Here is an 18,772-nt window from a genome sequence, read left to right as displayed (position 1 = left end):
TGCCTGTCAAAAAGGCAGCTCTATAATCTTATAAATAGGACTCATATAAATTTATCATGCTAATAATGATGATACCCTGTTGAGAACTGAAACCACAATTTAATTTTACCATCATCTAAATTTTAGTGGAACAAATGTTTAAATTTAGTCTTAATTGTTAAATTTACTAACAACAATGAAAAAATTACCAGTTGGTTTGAAATTAATACCCTCATCCATTTTTATCAGGTCCAGAGATGACAAATCATTCAGATTCTTCAAACACAATTCTGTTCAATTGTAAAAAAACACATTTTAACTTTAGTAAAATAAAGAAGCAACAACAATCAGAATTTATTATTAAATATTTTGAAGTTGTATTTCTGTGTAATTTTTCTGGGAAGAACTGTAGTCTCTACTTAAGTGGTAAAAACAAAACAAAAAAATCTTATTTAAACAAGCGAGCCACCTAATACACTGAAAATTTTTTCTAACAGTAAAAATAATAAAAATAACACTCAAGTGATAACATTTACAACTTAAAGTGATATATTTGTATTATCTCATTTAATCCTCAAAAAGACCTGAATGAAATTGAAGGTTTAGGCTATATAAAACATGTGAGATGTGTACCAAGAATAAAGAGAGTGCCAGGACCAAAGGGGAACAGCTTGATGTGGGTAAGGAACAAGAAGATAGCCAATTTGGACAGAGTGGAAAAAAGAAGGGGAAGTGACAAGAGATGAAATCAGAGAAACAGGCAAGGGGATATCAAACAGGACTTTGTGGTGAAGGTTTGCATTTTACTCTAAGTGTGATGGTAAAGCTGCTTCCCAGGTGGTGCTAGTGGTAATGAACCCTCCTGCCAATGCAGGGGACCTAAGAGATGTGGGTTTGATCCTGGGTCAGGAAGATCCCCTGGAGGAGGCCCCCGCAACCCACTCCAGTATTCTTGCCTGGAGAATTCCATGGACAGAGGAGCCCAGCTGGCTATAGTCCATAGGGTCACAAAGAGTTGGACACGACTAAAGTGTTTAGCAAACACACACAATGGTAAAGCTTCTGGAGAATACAGAGCAAGAAAATATAACCAAATTTAGGAAACAGCATGAACTATCCTAAGGATCCTTCCTAAGAAATTTAAGGCACACCTCCAAGGAAACTAAAACATTCTATCCAGTTACATAATAAATTGAGCTATTTGTTATAGGGAAAAATTAGCCACTCTATAATGACTGAAAATAAGACAAATATGAACTGTTACCAATAGTTAAGAAAAGTTAAATCATTACAGTAGAATATAGCAAGATATTTCTTGGTAATATTTCATAAAGTATTTCTCATTTCATGTGTATTTGATCATTTTGATAAAAAAAAAATACGCTTTTAAAACTCCATTTCAAATTTAGTCAACACAGAAAGCATAATACAACTATTTTACAGATCTGTTTCTCAACAGCAGCATTATTAATGTAAGCTATCATTTATCAGCATTTTTTAACAATATATTTATTCTTTAAGAATGATAATTTTACTACTTCATCCTTATCTCTGAATTTTTATTTGCCATATGTGTATATCCAAGTAGAGAATAAATTAAAATTGGCTAAGTATTTTTAGGGATCTAACAGTTTTTTCTTTTACTGGAAGACAGTCTCAGTACAGTGTAGAGGCAACAATTTCTACTCCTAATAAATGCTCAACAATCTTCTGATATTTTCAAAGATATGTAATGAAATACTGAGTTCAAAAATGAAGGAATGAAAATACTCATTTCAAAAATGAGATAATGAAATTAACTGAAAACTAAAACTGAGGTTTGACAGAAATACTTCATTAGCACAGACTGGGATAAGAAGCCCATAATTGAAACATCCCACCCTTGCCTTCTCCCAGAGTCCACAAGTCTGTTCTATACATCTGAGTCTCTTTTTCTGTTTTGCATATAGGGTTATCGTTACCATCTTTCTAAATTCCATATATATGTGTTAGTATACTGTAATGGTCTTTATCTTTCTGGCTTACTTCGCTCTGTATAATGGGCTAGGGTGAAACAGATCACCAGCCCAGGTTGGGTGCATGAGACAAGTGCTCGGGCCTGGTGCACTGGGAAGACCCAGAGGGATCGGGTGGAGAGGGAGGTGGGAGAGGGGACCAGGATGAGGAATACATGTAAATCCATGGCTAATTCATTTCAATGTATGACAAAAACTACTGTAATGATGTAAAGTAATTAGCCCCCAACTAATAAAAATAAATGGAAAAAAAAAAAGAAGCCCATAATTAAGCTAGGGTTATATTTTCAATTAAAATTAAACTAAAAAAGGAAAATAAATAATAAAATTGTATATCTATAGGCAACATTTCCAAAGACCAGGATCATTTTTAAAAATAAATTAACATGTCATACAAAGGAAGATATTCTGATAAAATTAATAGATTAATTCAGAAAAAAAAGTGTATGTGCAAAGCTTTATTTACCTGTGAAAAAAGAAATCCATATAATTTTTCTGCAAATAAAGTAATCAAAAAAATATTTTACCGTACTATTCCTACTTTCATAATAACTAGACCTTTTCATTAAAATTTCTAGAATATAATTTTTTTAGAAGGAAATGCATCTAACCTTGTAATTTTGATTCAATTCCATCTTTGCTCAATCCAGATGCAAAACCTATATAAGTTATGAAAATTTATTAAAAATAGAATGAGATTTATTCATCCTTAAAGGCTTACTTTGATACCCTAGTTAACTAGAAAAGAGTAGTCTAACTAAATCTTAAATAGAAAAAAAAAGTACCTTAAAGTTAAAAAAAGGCTTAAAGATCTATAGAAAATAACCACTGTTGTGAAATCCTTTCAATATCAGTTGGCTTTCTTTTGTTAATTTTATTGTATAACAGTGACCAGGAATACTACATGTATTTTTTCCTTTTACAAATCTGAAACTTTTGAACCTGTGGAATTAGAATGGTATTATTGCAAGTCAGGTTTTAATTTGATATTCTGCAATCTCAAGTATTTTTACTTTATAATCTTTACCACATGAAAGAACCCTCTAGAAGCAACATAACCATAGGTGTTAGCTTTAGAAGGAAGATGAAAATTCCAGCAGCAACAGTATTACCATATATTTTGGTTTGAACACCAGTTCAGACAAAATTCAAAAACTGTTTTTGATTTTAGCCACCAGGGAAGCCCTTTAACTTATCTTAAATAGTTCCAAGCATTTAAGAACTTTTTACTGGAGACAATTTTTTTCTAAAAGGTTTATTTTTAACGGTGTTGATTTCAAGCCTTATTAAAGGACTAGAAGTAAAACAGATAAAGATTTCTCATGTTTGTCTACTCTTGCCTCTAAATGTGTTTGTTATAGTTGTTACTTTTACTTCTGCTACCTATTAACTTCTGTAATCTATTCTGTGACCTATTAGTAAAAAATAGGCCCAACTGGCTTGATAAAATTACTACTCTTAAAAATCAAAGTAACAAACCATAATGAGATGGATTTTTCAAGGCTCTGATATAAAGCAAGGTTGATCGTATCCATTCCAAAGCAATATTCACATTTGTGATAGTATGCAATACTATCTCTGCATTTAAATGCTCAATAAGATGTCTGTGCAAACTAATGGGAAAAAAAAAAACTTTTCATTAGTAATATGTATTTCAATGTCATAAAACTCATTGTTTAGAATAATATTTGAATAATTTAATGATATAGTTGAATATAACTGAATAATATTGCTACATTAATAATTCACGAAAGTTAATTTAATTTTCAAAAATATGAGTAAACCTTAATGTCAGTTTTACTTTTTAAAAGTTATAGATTTCTTTCTACTCCATGACTCTAGAAGACAATATTGCTTTTAAAAAAGGGTGGGGAATAGATTACATCCTATTTTCCCCAAGAGTATTATAATCAAAGACTTTACTAAAAGGTCTCAAGTTACCTGTCTCCTATTATTATGCAAATTTTAAAGATGTGAAAATTATATTCCTCTCATTACAAATTTGGCCTTTTATAACAATACATGCAACTGCATGCTGATAAACTGCTAAACAACTATTACACTGTCTTTTAATTATTTTATCTTTTAACTATTAATTTCTTAAAAGAATAAACTTTCTAATTAGGTTATTGAAAAATTCCAAGAAAAATGACCTTAGAAAATCCCTAATCTATTAAAAGGAAAAATACAGGACATACTAACATTATTTTTTGGAATATTTTACATATTACCTGCTTTCTACAGTGTCACTGCAAGCTAGCATCTGAATATACTTCTCTTTTGTGCTTAACCGAGTCATAATGACTGCAGTAGCTGTAGTGTCAAACTGGAAGAAAAAAAAAAGGGAGACATTTAAAAGGAAAGTACATGTTGATACCGGTTTTCTTCAAGAACTCAAGATTTTCATTTTATATTAAACAATTGCCTGTCTTAAATAACAGGTCAAAAAGACCTTAAAAATGCTTCTGAATTGAATGTTAACTGAAAATTTACCTTAAAATCCTCCCAATAATATAGACATAAAAATACACTTTGGTTTCAATATAACAATTTTGGCAATAGTAAAACCAAAACAAACTTAGGTAACTGGTTAAAAGCTGCAAGATTTGGTGTAATTCACATATAATCTAAATTATCCTATAAAAATTATAAATTTGTATAACATAACATTTTGTTATTCTCTGAAAAGACATTCCTCCTAAATTTTACCTTAGCACATATATGAATGACTTTTTCTTTCAAGAATTTGTCAGATTAGGCCATGTTTTGTAATGTATATGGGTTGATTTTTAATTGTCACAATATCTGGGGACCACTACTGGCATTTTGTGATAGGATCCAGGGATGCTACATGTTCTGCAATGTATGAGCCCTATGCAACGAAAAACAGTCCCATCCAAAATGCCAACAGCATTTCCATTCAGTATAAAAAGCAAACAAAACAAAACAAAAAAATCCCCAAACCCCCCAAAAAAAACCCAACCCAAAAACCCTGTAACAGCATATATATTCACAAACTCAATCATTCATCAACAAGTAGGAGTTCAGAGGGAGTGAAGGGAGTACTTGAGATTTGTGAAGGGAGCTATGTGGGACTTTGGTGAAACTTGTTTTACTTCTACTCCTCCATGAAAGTAGTAGATTTTCTTAGTTACATTTATTTTTAAACCTACTCTAAATGTGAAATATTAATCTTTCATTTAACAAAGGATACACATTTCTTTTTGCTTTTTACATTGTCTTTAAGAAATACTGTCACTTACTTGAGGCCGACCAGCTCTACCAATCATCTGTAGAATATCTGTTTCACTGTATTCTTCAAACATTCCTCCAGCATAATGCATTGTAGATTTTATAACCACTAGGTGAGCAGGCAAATTGACTCCCATGGCTAAGGTACTGGTAGTAACTATCAAATTAAAGAATATTACTTTTAAGTCATATAACTTTATTGTTTCAGGTAAAAGTTTTATTATAAAAGATATATTTTTATAAATGTATAACAATAAAAACTTATATATAGGAAATTTAGAATAAAAAGAAAGAAAAGAACATCACCATGTAAAATAATATATCTGAAAGCTGAAAAACTACTAATTCCTATTTTTCAAGCTGCACAGTGTTTGCTAAAATAATAAAGAACTAAAACTGCAAGAGAGTTTACTGTAGCACATATTTATATGGGTAGTTATATAATTTAGATTCTTGGAAGAAAAACAGAAATAAGTAAGAATACCTGAGTTTTTTCTTTTTTTCTCTTAAAATATTTTCCAAAAGATCTTACAATATCCACAAGAAAAAGGTTTACTTACAAAGAACTGGTATATCTCCAATAGTAAAAGCTCCTTCAACTACTTTTCTATCTGACAGTTCCATACCAGCATGATGATAAGCAACACCATGTATTAAGATATCTACAAAAGAAAAATGTCATCTGTCATGTACTTTTAAAGTTAATTAGTAATTGGCTCCTTTCATCTATAGCTGAAAATATGATTTATAAATTATCTCTAAACCTACCTCTCAGTTTTGAATCTTTTATGGAATATGCGCACTTTTGTAACCTATAAAAAACACAAAATTATTGAGTTTTTCCTATTAGCATCAAAAACTTGGATATTGTATTACTTAATTATTTTGAAGACTACAGATATCAAAATATGTTTATAACATCATTTTTCAAAAACCATCTTCAGTAAGTAAAGACCATCTAACTTTCACACTGAGAAGTCCCTAATTTTACAACTAGGCAAAACAAAAACAAAAACCCCTATATAATCCAATTTTTAAAAAGGCAGAGGACCTGAATAGACTTTTTTTTTCAAAGATGACATCCAAAAAAAAAAAAAAAGATGACATCCAAATGGACAACAGGACAAGAAAAGGTGCTCAACATCACTAATCATCGGGGAAGTGCAAATCAAAATGACAATGAGACACCACCTCACACCTGTCAGAATTATCAAAAAGACAACAAATAACAAGTGCTGGTGAGGATATGGAGGGAAGGGAATCCTTGTGCACTGCTGGTGGGAATATAAACAAATGCAGCCACTATGGAAAACAATACGGAGATTTCACAAGTTTTAAAATAGAACTACCATATGATTCAGCAATTTCATTCCTAGGTATTTATTCAACAAAAATTAAAACACTTAATTCAGAAAGATATATGCATCCCTATGTTCACTGCAGCATTATTTACAATAGCCAAGATATGGAGGCAATATGTGTCCAACAATAGATGAATGGATACATAAGATGTGGTACACACACACACACACACATACACACACACGTGGAATATTACTCAGTAGTAAAAAAGAAATTTATTTGTAACCACATGGATAAACTTAGAGGGTATTATGCTAAGTGAAATTAAGTCAGATAGAGAAAAGCAAAAATTATATGATTTTCCTCATATGTGGAATGTAAAAAACAAAACAAACAAACATAGAATAAAAACAGAGTAATAGATACAGAAAACAAACAGGTGGTTGCCAGGGAGGAGGGGGGAGCAAAGGGAGACCAAATGTGTAAGTGAGATTAAAAAGAACAAACATACAGTTACAAAATATGAGTCATGGGTACAAAATGTAAAGTGCAGGAATACAGTCAATAACTATGTATCAATATTACCTTATATAGTGACAGATCATCATGACGATCATGACAATCGTCACGAGACTTATGATGATCATCTCGAAATGTATAGAAAACACCAAATCACTCTGTTGTAGAACAGGAACACTGACCCCACAGAGTTGAAGGTCAATTATACTTCAAAAAGGAATAAACAAATTTTCATGGAAAAAGATGGTGGGGAAGGGGAACTAGATGAAGGTAGTCAAAAGGCACAAACTTCCAGTTATAAGATAAATAGGTTGCTGTTCAGTTACTAAGACATGTCCAACTCTTTGAGACTCCGTGGACTACAGCACATCAGCCTCCTCTGTCCTTCACTATCTCCTGGATGGCTCAAATTCATGTCCATTGAGTTGGTGACACTATCTAACCATCTCATCCTCTGCCATCCCCATCTCCTGTTGCCTTCAATCTTTCCCAGCATCAGGGTCTTTTCCCATGAGCTGGCTCTTTGAATCTGGTAGCCAAAGTACTAGAGCTGTGCTTCAGTAACAGTCCTTCCAATGAATATTCAGGACAGATTTCCTTCAGGACAGACTGGTTTGATCTCCTTGCAGTACAAGGGACTCTCAAGCATCTTCTCCAGCCCCACAATTCAAAAGCATCAGTTCATTGCTCAGCCTCCTCTGTGGACCAACTCTCATTTACATGCACAACTACTGGAAAAACCATAGCTTTAACTATATGGACCTTTGTCAGCAAAATAATGTCTCTGCTTTTTAATATGCTGTCTAGGTGTGCCATAGCTTTCCTTCTAAGGAGCATTCCTCTTTTAATTTCAAGACTGCAGTCACCACCAGCAGTGATTTGGGAGCTCAAGAAAATAAAATCTGTCACTGCTTTCACTTTTTCCTGTCTATCTGCCATGAAGTAATAGAACCAGATGTCTTAATTTTAGGTTTTTTTAATGTTGAGTTTCAAGCCAGCTTTTTCACTCTCCTCTTTCAACCTTATCAAGAGGCTCTTCAGTTCCTCTTCACTTTCTGCCATTAGAGTGCTATCATCTGTATATGTGAGGTAGTTGATACCTCTTCTTAATCTCTTCTGCTTCTGGTAGGTCCTTAATCATGCCAATCCTTAAATGAAATGTTCCCTTGATATCTACAATTTTCTTGAAGAGATCTGTCTTTCTCATTCTATTGTTTTCCTCTATTTCTTTGCATTGTTTATTTAAGAAGGCTTTCTGATCTCTCCTTGGTATTATCTGGATCTCTGCATTCAGATAGGTATATCTTTTCGTTTCTCCCTTGCCTTTTGCTTCTCTTCTTTCCTCGGCTATTCATAAAGCCTCCTCAGACAACTATTTTGCCTTCTTGCATTTCTTTTTGGGATGGTTTTGGTCACTGTCTCCCGTACAATGTTGTGAATCTCCATCCATAGTTCTTCAGGCACTCTGTCTACTAGATCTAATCCCTTGAATCTATTTGTCACCTCCACTGTATAATCATAAGGAATTTGATTTAGTTCATACCTGAATGGCCTAGTGGTTTTCCCTACTTTCTTCTATTTAAACCTGAATTTTACAATAAGGAGCTCATGATCTGAGCCACAGTCAGCTCCAGGTCTTGTTTTTACTGACTCTATAGAGTTTCTCCATCTTTGGCTACAAAGAACATAATCAGTCCGATTTTGGTATTGACCATTTGGTGATATCCATGTACAGAGTTGTCTCTTGGGTTGTTTGGAAACGGTGTTTGCTATGGCCAGTGTGTTCTCTTGACTAAACTCTGTAAGCCTTTGTCCTGCTTCATTTTGTACTCTAAGGCCAAGCTTGCCTGTTCTTCTGGGTATCCCTTGACTTCCTACTTTTGAATTCCAATCCTTTAAGATGAAAACTACATCTTTTCTTGGGGTTAGTCTAGAAGGTGATGCAGGTCTTCATAGAACTGTTAAACTTCAACTTCTTTATTGGTTGGGGCATAAATTTGGAGTACTATGATGCTGAACGGTTTGCCTTGGAAATGAACCAAGATCATTCTGTCTGTTTTGAGATTGCACTCAAGACTGCATTTTGGACTCTTCTGCTGACTCTGAGGGCTAGTCCATATCTTCTAAGTGATTCTTGCCCACAGTAGTACATATAATGCTCATCCAAATTAAATTTGCTAATTCCCATCCATTTTAGTTCACTTACTCCTAAGATGTTTAATCTTGTCGTCTCCTGCTTGACCACGTCCAATTTACTTTGATTCAAGGACCTGTATTCCAGGTTCCTAGGCAACCTTGTTCTTTACAGCATTGGACTTTACTTTCACCACCAGACACACCCACAACTGAGTGTTGTTTCTACTTTGGGCCAGTTGCTTTATTCTTTCTAGAGCTATTTATCAGTAATTGCCCTCCTCTCTTCCCCAGTAGCATACTAGATACTTTATGATCTGGTGGGGGTGGGGGTGGGGAGAGGGAGCGCTCATCTTTCTGTGTCATATCTTTTTGCCTTTTTATACTGTCCATGGGGTTCTCCAGGCAAAAATACTGGAGTGGGCTGCCATTTCCTCCTCCAGTGGACCAAGTTTTGTCACAACTCTTCCCTATGACCCATCCATCTTGGGTGGCCCTGCATGACATGGCTCATAGTTTCATTAAGTTACAGAAACCCCTTCACTGTAACAAGGCTGTGATCTATGAAGGGGAAGATAAATAGTTACTAGGGATGTAATGTTCAATATGATAAATATAATTAACAATGCTGCATGTTATATATAAAAGTTGTTAAGACAGTAAACCCTAAGAGTCTCATCACAAATGAAACATTTCTATTTCTTTAATTTTGTATCTATAGGTACAGATGACAAATATTCACTAAACTTAATGTGGTAACCATTTCATGCTATATGTAAGTCAAATCATGATTCTTTATACCCTATACATTGCTAGATGTCAATTATATCTCAATAAAACTGGGAAAAATAAGGAAATGAATAATTAAAAACAAAACCATCCAAAAAAAGAGGGAAGACCCCCAAAAGCTCAGGAAACACTTTCACTATGAGAATACTACAAATTAACTCCCTGAAGTTAACTAAATTTTTTCAAAATGTAAAAATTCTTAAATGTGTGCTATGCAGAAAAACTATTTTTAAAAAAATCTATGGAGACCAAAGTAGACAAAATTTTGGGTATGTTAGACAAGTTTAGAAACCTTAGTAACAGAATCTTGGATAGAAAGAAACCCTAGAATGTTAACATTTAACAATTAGGTAGAAGAAGTGAAAAGGGACTGAGACTGAGTAGAAAGCAAAACAGGAAACAACGTGGTAGACAGTGATCATGACAACACATGGACTGGTGTTTTTAAAAAAGGTGGGAGTGGTCAAATGTGTTAGAGGATCCTGAGAGATGACTTGACAAGACTGGCTTTAGTAAAAGATTACAACAGATGGATTGGAAGTGAGTAAAAAATGAAGAAATATGAATAATCTTTCAAATATGGCTTTGAAATAAAGAAGACAGGATCACAGCTGTACTAAGATTCATTGTCTTATTAATCCTCCAAATTACTATTATCCTTATTTTACAGATGAGGAAGCAGGCTTGGAAAAGTCAAGTACTTGAAAAGGTCAACCCAGTTTTCTCATCTCATTTAGGTTATCCCTGAAAGTCTTTCAACATACAAGAAAATATTTTTAAATATACCTCTGTTTCTGTTCGACAGTCATAATAAATTTTGCATCTTTCACAAGAACAGAAGCAGCCTGTTGCACACCTTTCCTTGTTGCACAAAACTAAAAATGAATGAATAATTTTTATATTAATCATATTAAAAATTAAACATTACATTAAAAAATAATCAACCAACAATCCATACCACAAGCGTGGGTTTCTGATCAGAGTATGTTTGTATAATACTGGCAATTTTGTAGTTGAGGGTTAAATCAAACTTGAATTCAGTTTTGTTATCACTGCAGGGAAACCCAAGAACCACTTTCCGAAGTTTCACTGGTCTATGTCTCTCATCCATTTTCAGACACACAGCAGATCTTTCACCATCTGAAAGCCATTCTGCAATCTTTAAATGACAGAAACACACACAATGAATTTTTTTCTAGTAAAGTTCTGTGGCTAAAATGCCCAACTGCAGATCACCTTAAAGTCAAGGTATAAAAATATTTAGTCAAGTAGTCTTTTTCAATATTACATATTTTAAAGACACTATTCAATTGACATATTGGTAAATATTTTCAATTAGCAGTGTTTCAAGATTACACCAACTTTTTAACATGATAAACTTTCAATTATTATTGTTTTATTTTCCTCCTATAGAGTCCAAATTAAAATTAATTTCAACAAAGAAATTTAATTTCTGAGTAGCACTGTTAACTTCTTTGCTATTTTTCAGAACTATGCTCAGATATAGCTGACACTTCTTTTGTGTTATACTGAATACCAGCTGAATATAGCAAAGTAATGATTGGTATAGGCTGGCAAAGGTTGACCACTTTTCTAAACAAAGAACAAACACTTGTGAGATGGAAATGCCAAAAGCATATTTCAGACTCAACTCTAGAGTCCTTAGTTAATTTCTGGAACTGTGGAGAGCAATCCTTAACTTCACATAGACTGGTTAGGCTTCATGCTCTGCTTGAAACTGTTTCTTTGACAGGAAGACTAATGAGTTTCTAATTGCATAGGAAGGAATTATTAAAACATCTTCAAGGCTCTCCTAGGTAGGGATGAGAACACGAATTTACAATTTGAGAAGGCCAAGGAAAAAGGCAAAAACTGAGGAACAGGACTTATAGAAAGAGACAGACGGTGTTCACAGAAGTAATGATTATCACAAAGGGGAAGAAAGTTTCAAGAATTACAGTACTGATATTTAGTAACTGCTTACAAATCAATGTAAAAGTTTAGCATCCCAGTGTGAAAAGAGGACAAAGTCTATGACCTGGCAAGTTGCAAAAAAAAAGAACTTAAAGTGACTGCTTAAAATATTAAAAATATTTACTTCCGTAGTAATCAAAGCAGTACAAAATTTTAAAATAAGGCACCATTTTAAATAATAAATGAGAACTATTTATAAATAATAATAACAATAATTTCATTACACTATCCAGCGTTAGACTACAGATAAATAGCTGATGGTAGAAGTATAAATGAATATAACATTTATTGACATGGAAACACTTAAAGGTAGCATGCAAGTCATAAATGAGTATTCATATTATGAATTCATCAAAACATCTAGAAGGACAAATGCTGGGTTTTTGTTGTTTATACATACTTTAAAATTTTCTCTATTAGTCTTGAATATAAGCAAAACAAGCTGTAATTTTAAAAATAAAAATGATTAACTGTGTTAAAGTAAAGGCAAAATTTTACACTAGATTAGACAATACTGTATAGCAGCTTTTATGAAAACAATTTCTAAGAATCAGCTGAAGGAACAAGTCACCTTACAAGTAGGCTGTTAAGTAAACAGGAGTGAGAAAGCAGAGTGAGACTGTCCTATTTTTCAAGCTTGCCAAAAAACTGAAGAAAAAAGTGGACATGTATTTGTTACAGAAAGTATAATATTGCACAATTATTTCTTTACCTGTTTGTGTACCCTGTTAACTGTGAGATTCTCCTGAAGAGCAGGGTCTATATGTTTTTACTTTTGCATCTATCATGAGTGCCTATGACAATTCCAGGCAAACAGAAATGGGGGAGGTAGATGGCAATCATTCAACTAATTATTTCTATTGTCTATCATATTTGCTAGACAACTAGAATCAGCTGATAACAACAATCATATTAGTCAACTTATGAAGTGTCTAAAACCCATGAAATTATGACTTTTAGATACTAATAAACAATGGACTTGCACCAAACATACTTTATTAAATCCACTCAACCAAATTTCATGGTCTTAATACTGTCATTTCTATGAGATCTAACCATAACTTTCCACAACATACCTTCCAATTAAATTGGTTAGGTGATTTATAGAAAAAAAACTCCTCACTTTTCTCTAAGATTAAATATTTCACTAAGCCATTAAAAAAAAACTGATGGATTAAAATTCTAGCTTACATCCTCAGCATTTGGAATTGTTGCAGATACAGCCACAAATCTCATTGGAATAATGTTGGTATTTTCTACAGCATGAGATAAAAACTGCACAGTTTTCATTCTGCTGACTACAACTTCAAGAGTTGGTCCACGATTTTCATCTTTTACAACATGTACCTGAGGAAAAAATTAAGACCCATTGAAACACTTCCCTAAGAAAATAAGCATTTTCCCCTTGAAGGGATAAAGCACGTATAGAGTTTTTCCATTCAAATCATCTCTTCATGTTTATATCTGAAAGTGAATAATGTGTTCACTACCTCATCAATGAGAAACAATCGAACCAGCTGGACCAAAGAGTTGTCTCTCCATTTCCTAGTCATGCTATCCCATTTTTCCTAGAAAAAAAATGCAAGTGGTTTAATATGGTAAGGAATTATAATAAGTATTTTAAGATATTGATAAAATTTTAAGATGACATTACAGATGATGGGCAATATCTTAGTTATTAATGTTCTAGTTAATATTGATGTCTTAAAAGTATCCAAAGAGACTTAAGGAATTTTGATAATATTGTGTTTAAAAAACTGAACCCCCATTTATTTTTAACTTTAATTCAAAATTATAGTCTAATTACCCTTTTTAAGCTCTGCCAAGGTCCTCCCTCTATAATACATAATATTTGGATAAAAGAATACAGCAACAAGTATGATTATAAATTGTCCACAATAACAAACTGCCTATCGATATCTTTTGCCAATTTACTCCCTTTAGTTGTTTATCTTTTACTAATTGACTTGTTAGAGTTCCTTATATACCCTGAACAGTAGTACTTTTTGTTTGTTTGCTTCACATTGCAAATACATTCTTCTACTTTGTATTTCCTTTTAGTTTTTATTCATGGTAAAGAGAAAGATATATTTTCTAAAAAACAAAAAAATATATATAAATAACACCTACTGGAGTTGTCATAATAATATGGGCATGCTGAATCTCAAACAGGTCATCCATTACTGTATCTCCAGTGAGTTCTTTACAATTTAATCCTATTGGTCCAAATTTTTTTTTCCAATCATCAAAACGCTGACTACACAGGGCTTTTATTGGTGCCACTGCAATATAAGATATCCATTTTGAATGTCAGTGCAATTTAAAAATTATTTTCACAAATGTTAATAAAGTTAGTACACATCTAGATGCTACCTAATTCTTATAAATTAAAAGTTAATAACATAAACATATTCAGAAATATAAAGTTAATCACTGAGCAGAACTAACAAGATAAAATTGTTCAGGAAATTGTAACTAATAGTGCAGAAAGGTAAGGCAGGAAATTATCACCCTTTATGATCATTGTCTTCTTTTAACCATGTGTATAAATTTGGAGGGGCTTCCCTTGTGGCTCAGATGGTAAAGAATCCACCTGCAATGTGGGAGACCTGGGCTCAATCCCTGGGTTGGGAAGATCCCCTGGAGGAGGGCATGGCAACCCACTCCAGTATTCTTGCCTGAAGAATCCCCATGGACGGAGGAGCCTGGCAGACTACAGTCGACAGGGTTGCAGAATCATGACATGACAGAGTGACTAAGCACGTAAATTTTTTGATGAAAGAAATTTTAATATGTATCTTAAAAAGGAGAGTAGAGGGAAATCTGGGAAAATGTGTTTTGAAATCTGGGAAAATGTGTTTTGAATTCAATGTTAACAGGGCCAAATGTGATATGTCTTTATTTTAAAAGTATGAGAAACTAAATAATAATTCTTATGTATTGAATTTGAACTTATTTCTTACTTTTACCTCAATGGTTTTTCATTATTATGATTATTACTCTTTCAATATACAGATACTTACTGTAAACAATTTTAATGTTTGACCATGGCAATGGTACTTCCATTAACAGTCTTGTTATAGCTAGTTCAAACACTACAGTTTTCCCAGAACCAGTTGGAGCACAAATCACAAAATTCCTATCTGTATAAAGAAGCTAAAAAAATAAAATTTAATCAATCATAGGATAGAATTTTTCAATTCTCAATTTGTTAGAAAATATGCCTTAGGAAGAGTCTATGGAATAATAGTTCAAATAACTTCTAAACTTACTAAAATAAGCTTGCTTTAGATCCGCCACTCTCAAAAATTAATACTATTAATAATTTATCATCAAGTTTTGTCAAAGTAATATGCTAGACCTAGAAGTAAATAATTTATTTAGCTTTCAGAGACATTTTTATAAATCTAAACAACCCACCTATGAAAATTACATGTGTTCATTTAACAAACATTTTTTGAGCTCCTATAATGTACCAATCACTGACAGCAATAAGGACATAAAAATGAATGTGATCTGGTCCTTGTCCTTAGAGAGCACACAATCCAGTAAGAAAAGGTAGACAGGTAAATAATTAAACAAAATACTTACATCATCAAAGGCTTTGGACTGTATATAATTGAAATATGGGAATTCTTTGAAAATACTTCTAAATTTAGCAGCTGAGAATAACATTAAGGAGTCAAATATTTCAAAATTTTAAAAACTGGTTACTCAACTGAAAAATTAAATCAATATTGACTGACAATATTTAATTTTGAGGCTTTAATATTCGCTATTTTGGCATTGTAAGAAAGGGACAGACAGCTATAGAGGGAAGGATGGAGATGGCATCACAAGAGGCTCAACTAAAAGAAAGGATCAGTGAACTTAAAAGATAGGACAGTGGGATTAATGCAATCAGGGGAGCAAACCCAAAAAGACTGAGAAAGAGTGAAATTAGCTTAAGAGACTTATGGAACAACATCAGGTGTACCAATATACACATTATAAAGGTCCCAGAAGAAAAAGAGGTAAAGGGGAAGAAAACTTATAAAGAAATAATGTCTGAAAACTATCCTAGCATGGGGAAACAGACATCCAGATCCAAAAAATCCCAGAAATTACCAGAGAAGGTGAATCTCAAGAGATCCAAATTGAAACACACAGTAATTAAATCGCCAAAAGTTAAAGACAAAGGGCTGCCCTGACAGCTCGGTTGGTAAAGAATCTGTCTACAATGCAGGAAAACCATGGTTCAGCTCCTGGGTTGGGGGGATCCACTGGAGACGGGACAGGCTACCCACACTCCAGTACTCTTGGGCTTCCCTTGTGGCTCAGCTGGTAAACAATCCGCCTGCAATGCGGGAGACCTAGGTTTGATCGCTGGGTTGGTTAAGATCCCCTGGAGAAGGGAAAGGCTACCCACTCCAGTATTCTGGCCTGGAGAATTCCATGGAATATACAGCCCATGGGGTCACAAAGAGTTGGGACACAACTGAGCAACTTTCACTTGCTGAACAAAAGACAGAGAGAACCTTCAAAGCAACAAGGGAAAATCAACTCATTACAAGGGAATTCCCATAAGACTATGAGTGAATATTTCAGCAAAACCCTAGTGCAGCAGATTGTGGAATTATAATTTTTGGGTGTGGAAAGAAAAAAACTGCCAACCAATTCAACCAAGTAAGAATGTTTTACTTAGCAAAGTTTTCCTTCAATTCTGAAGAGTTTTTGCTAGAAAAAAACTGAAGGTTTGGCAGCAGTTGCTGCCGCTGCGCCGCGCTGCACGGGCCGAGGACTCCTGCAGCTGCTCGCGCGGGGAGGCGGAGAAGAACCGCGAGGACCGAGACTGACACTTCTGCTTCCCGCCGCCCGCCACTTAGCGCGGGGCCCCCCAACCCAGCCTCAGAGCTGCGCGTTAAAAGAAAAAAAAAAAAAGCAGCCCTTAGTCCCTTCCTCCACTTTCCTGCTTCTGCGATAACATCCCCCCCTCCCTCCAGCTCCGCCAGCCGAGGCATCCCTTCCCTGAAAGCAGAGTGCCTTCGCTCGCATTTCGCCGCCGTCGCCTCTTGGAATATTGCAAGATAGAGGAAAAGCAGACCATGGTGAATCCGGGCAGCACCTCCCAGGCGCCCCTGGCGACGGCCGGCTCCCTTTCCTGGAAGCGGTATGCAAGCTGAGGGGGCAAGATTGCGGACCGCTTTCTGATCTGTGCCATGGACAGCTACTGGCATAGCCGGTGCCTCCAGTGCTCCTGCTGCCAGGTGCAGCTGGGTGACATCGACACGTCCTGTTACACCAAGAGCAGCATGATCCTTTGCAGAAATAACTACATCAGGTTATTTGGGAATAGTGGTGCTTGCAGTGCTTGTGGACTGTCTGTTCCCTGCGAGTAAACTCGTCATGAGGGTCCAAGGCAATGTGTATCATCTGAAGTGTTTTACATGCTCTACCTGCAGGAATCGCCTGGTCCCGGGAGATCGGTTTCACTATATCAATGGCAGTTTATTTTGTGAACATGATAGACCTACAGCTCTCATCAATGGCCATTTGAATTCACCTCAGAGCAATCTACTACTGCCAGACCAGAAGGTCTGCTAAAAGGTCAGAGTAATGCAGAATGCGTGCCTTCATCTCAGATCTTGTTCATCACAGGTGGATCCCATGTGTCTTCAGTAGACAAGTCACCTTTGTAGCTAGCACCAGTGTCACTCCATGCCATTGCACCTTCTTTAGTCTTGTTTGATCTTCCTGCATTTATTGGTGTATTAAAATGACTGAATATGAACATTAAGGACTCTGTGAACTTGAGCTAATGGGAGACTGTAGAGAAAATGAAAAAATATCCACTGGAGGACATCTTTGGAGGGGGGAGATGGGCTTGGGAAGAAGGAAATGACTAATGAAGCTAATTAAAAGAAGCATTCAAATCTGCTTTCTACCCTCATTAACAATTAGCAGGGCACTGGCCAGAGTTTGTACCGTGTTTTACCTTAACAACATTCTGTTTGCTCTTTGTATATTTAAGTGTTGTAAGAAAATGTGTTTCAATCAAAACTAAACATGAGATAAAGGAAAAAGATGTGGCTTTTGTGATATTCTATAACAAACACTTTTACTGTATCTCTGTAAAATACACTGTATGTATGCGTATAAGTGGTTTTATTCTAATGTTGCTACTCCCATGGCAAAGACAAAAAAAAATTGGAAAAAAAATCAGGTTCATAGCAGCTACTATGTAGAAATTCCCCCCTACTTCTAATTTGCTGAATGAAGAAAAGTCTTTTATTTGTGATATTTTCAGAGACATTTGCTCTAGTATGGTGTATTTAAATAATAAAAGCTTAAAAGAAAAAAAAAAACTGAAGATGTTGGTTACCACTAGACCAGTTTTACAAGAAATGCTAAAGGAAGTTCTTCAAGCTGAAATGAAAGGATGCTAATTAGTAAAGGTAGTTAATCACTTATAACTCCAGTATAATGGTTAGAAGATAAAAGTACTATATCTATAATAATTTATTATTGGATACACAATATTAAAAGATATAAATTGTGGCATCAGAAACAAAATGTGAGGAAGTGAGTATAAAATTGTAGAGCTTTTGTATGTGTTCAAAATTTTTATCAGTTTAAAAAAGACTGTTAAAACTGTAAGACTTTTTAATGCAAGTCTCAAGGTAACTACAAAGCAAAACTCTACAGTTGATACAAAAGACAAATAGAAAAGAACAAGAACATACCATTATAGAAAATCATCAAATCACAAAGGAAAAGAACAAGAGAAGAAAGAAGCAACAGAACTACAAAATGTCAAGATACATTAAAGT

General features: G+C 34.3%; 1 protein-coding gene and 1 pseudogene across 1 annotated transcript in view; one reads left to right on the top strand and one right to left on the bottom strand.

Annotated features, from left to right (window-relative positions):
- Positions 1–18,772, bottom strand: part of HFM1 (helicase for meiosis 1) — a 136,121-nt gene that overhangs the window by 63,619 nt on the left and 53,730 nt on the right. Inside the window, exons 10-23 of the mRNA XM_070467177.1 lie at positions 15,555–15,625; positions 14,987–15,119; positions 14,094–14,245; positions 13,454–13,531; positions 13,155–13,310; positions 10,948–11,148; positions 10,776–10,864; positions 6,015–6,058; positions 5,807–5,908; positions 5,258–5,403; positions 4,226–4,320; positions 3,474–3,607; positions 2,606–2,653; positions 189–269 (exon numbers count right to left, since the gene is read on the bottom strand). Coding sequence (XP_070323278.1) covers positions 189–269; positions 2,606–2,653; positions 3,474–3,607; positions 4,226–4,320; positions 5,258–5,403; positions 5,807–5,908; positions 6,015–6,058; positions 10,776–10,864; positions 10,948–11,148; positions 13,155–13,310; positions 13,454–13,531; positions 14,094–14,245; positions 14,987–15,119; positions 15,555–15,625 — 1,530 coding nt within the window. The remainder of the gene's footprint in view (positions 1–188; positions 270–2,605; positions 2,654–3,473; positions 3,608–4,225; positions 4,321–5,257; positions 5,404–5,806; positions 5,909–6,014; positions 6,059–10,775; positions 10,865–10,947; positions 11,149–13,154; positions 13,311–13,453; positions 13,532–14,093; positions 14,246–14,986; positions 15,120–15,554; positions 15,626–18,772) is intronic.
- LOC110146625 (LIM domain transcription factor LMO4 pseudogene) lies at positions 17,023–18,307 on the top strand (annotated as a pseudogene).

The sequence above is a fragment of the Odocoileus virginianus genome, chromosome 5, assembly GCF_023699985.2.
Source record: "Odocoileus virginianus isolate 20LAN1187 ecotype Illinois chromosome 5, Ovbor_1.2, whole genome shotgun sequence".
NCBI lineage: Eukaryota > Metazoa > Chordata > Mammalia > Artiodactyla > Cervidae > Odocoileus > Odocoileus virginianus.
This window is presented reverse-complemented; position numbering and strand designations above follow the sequence as displayed.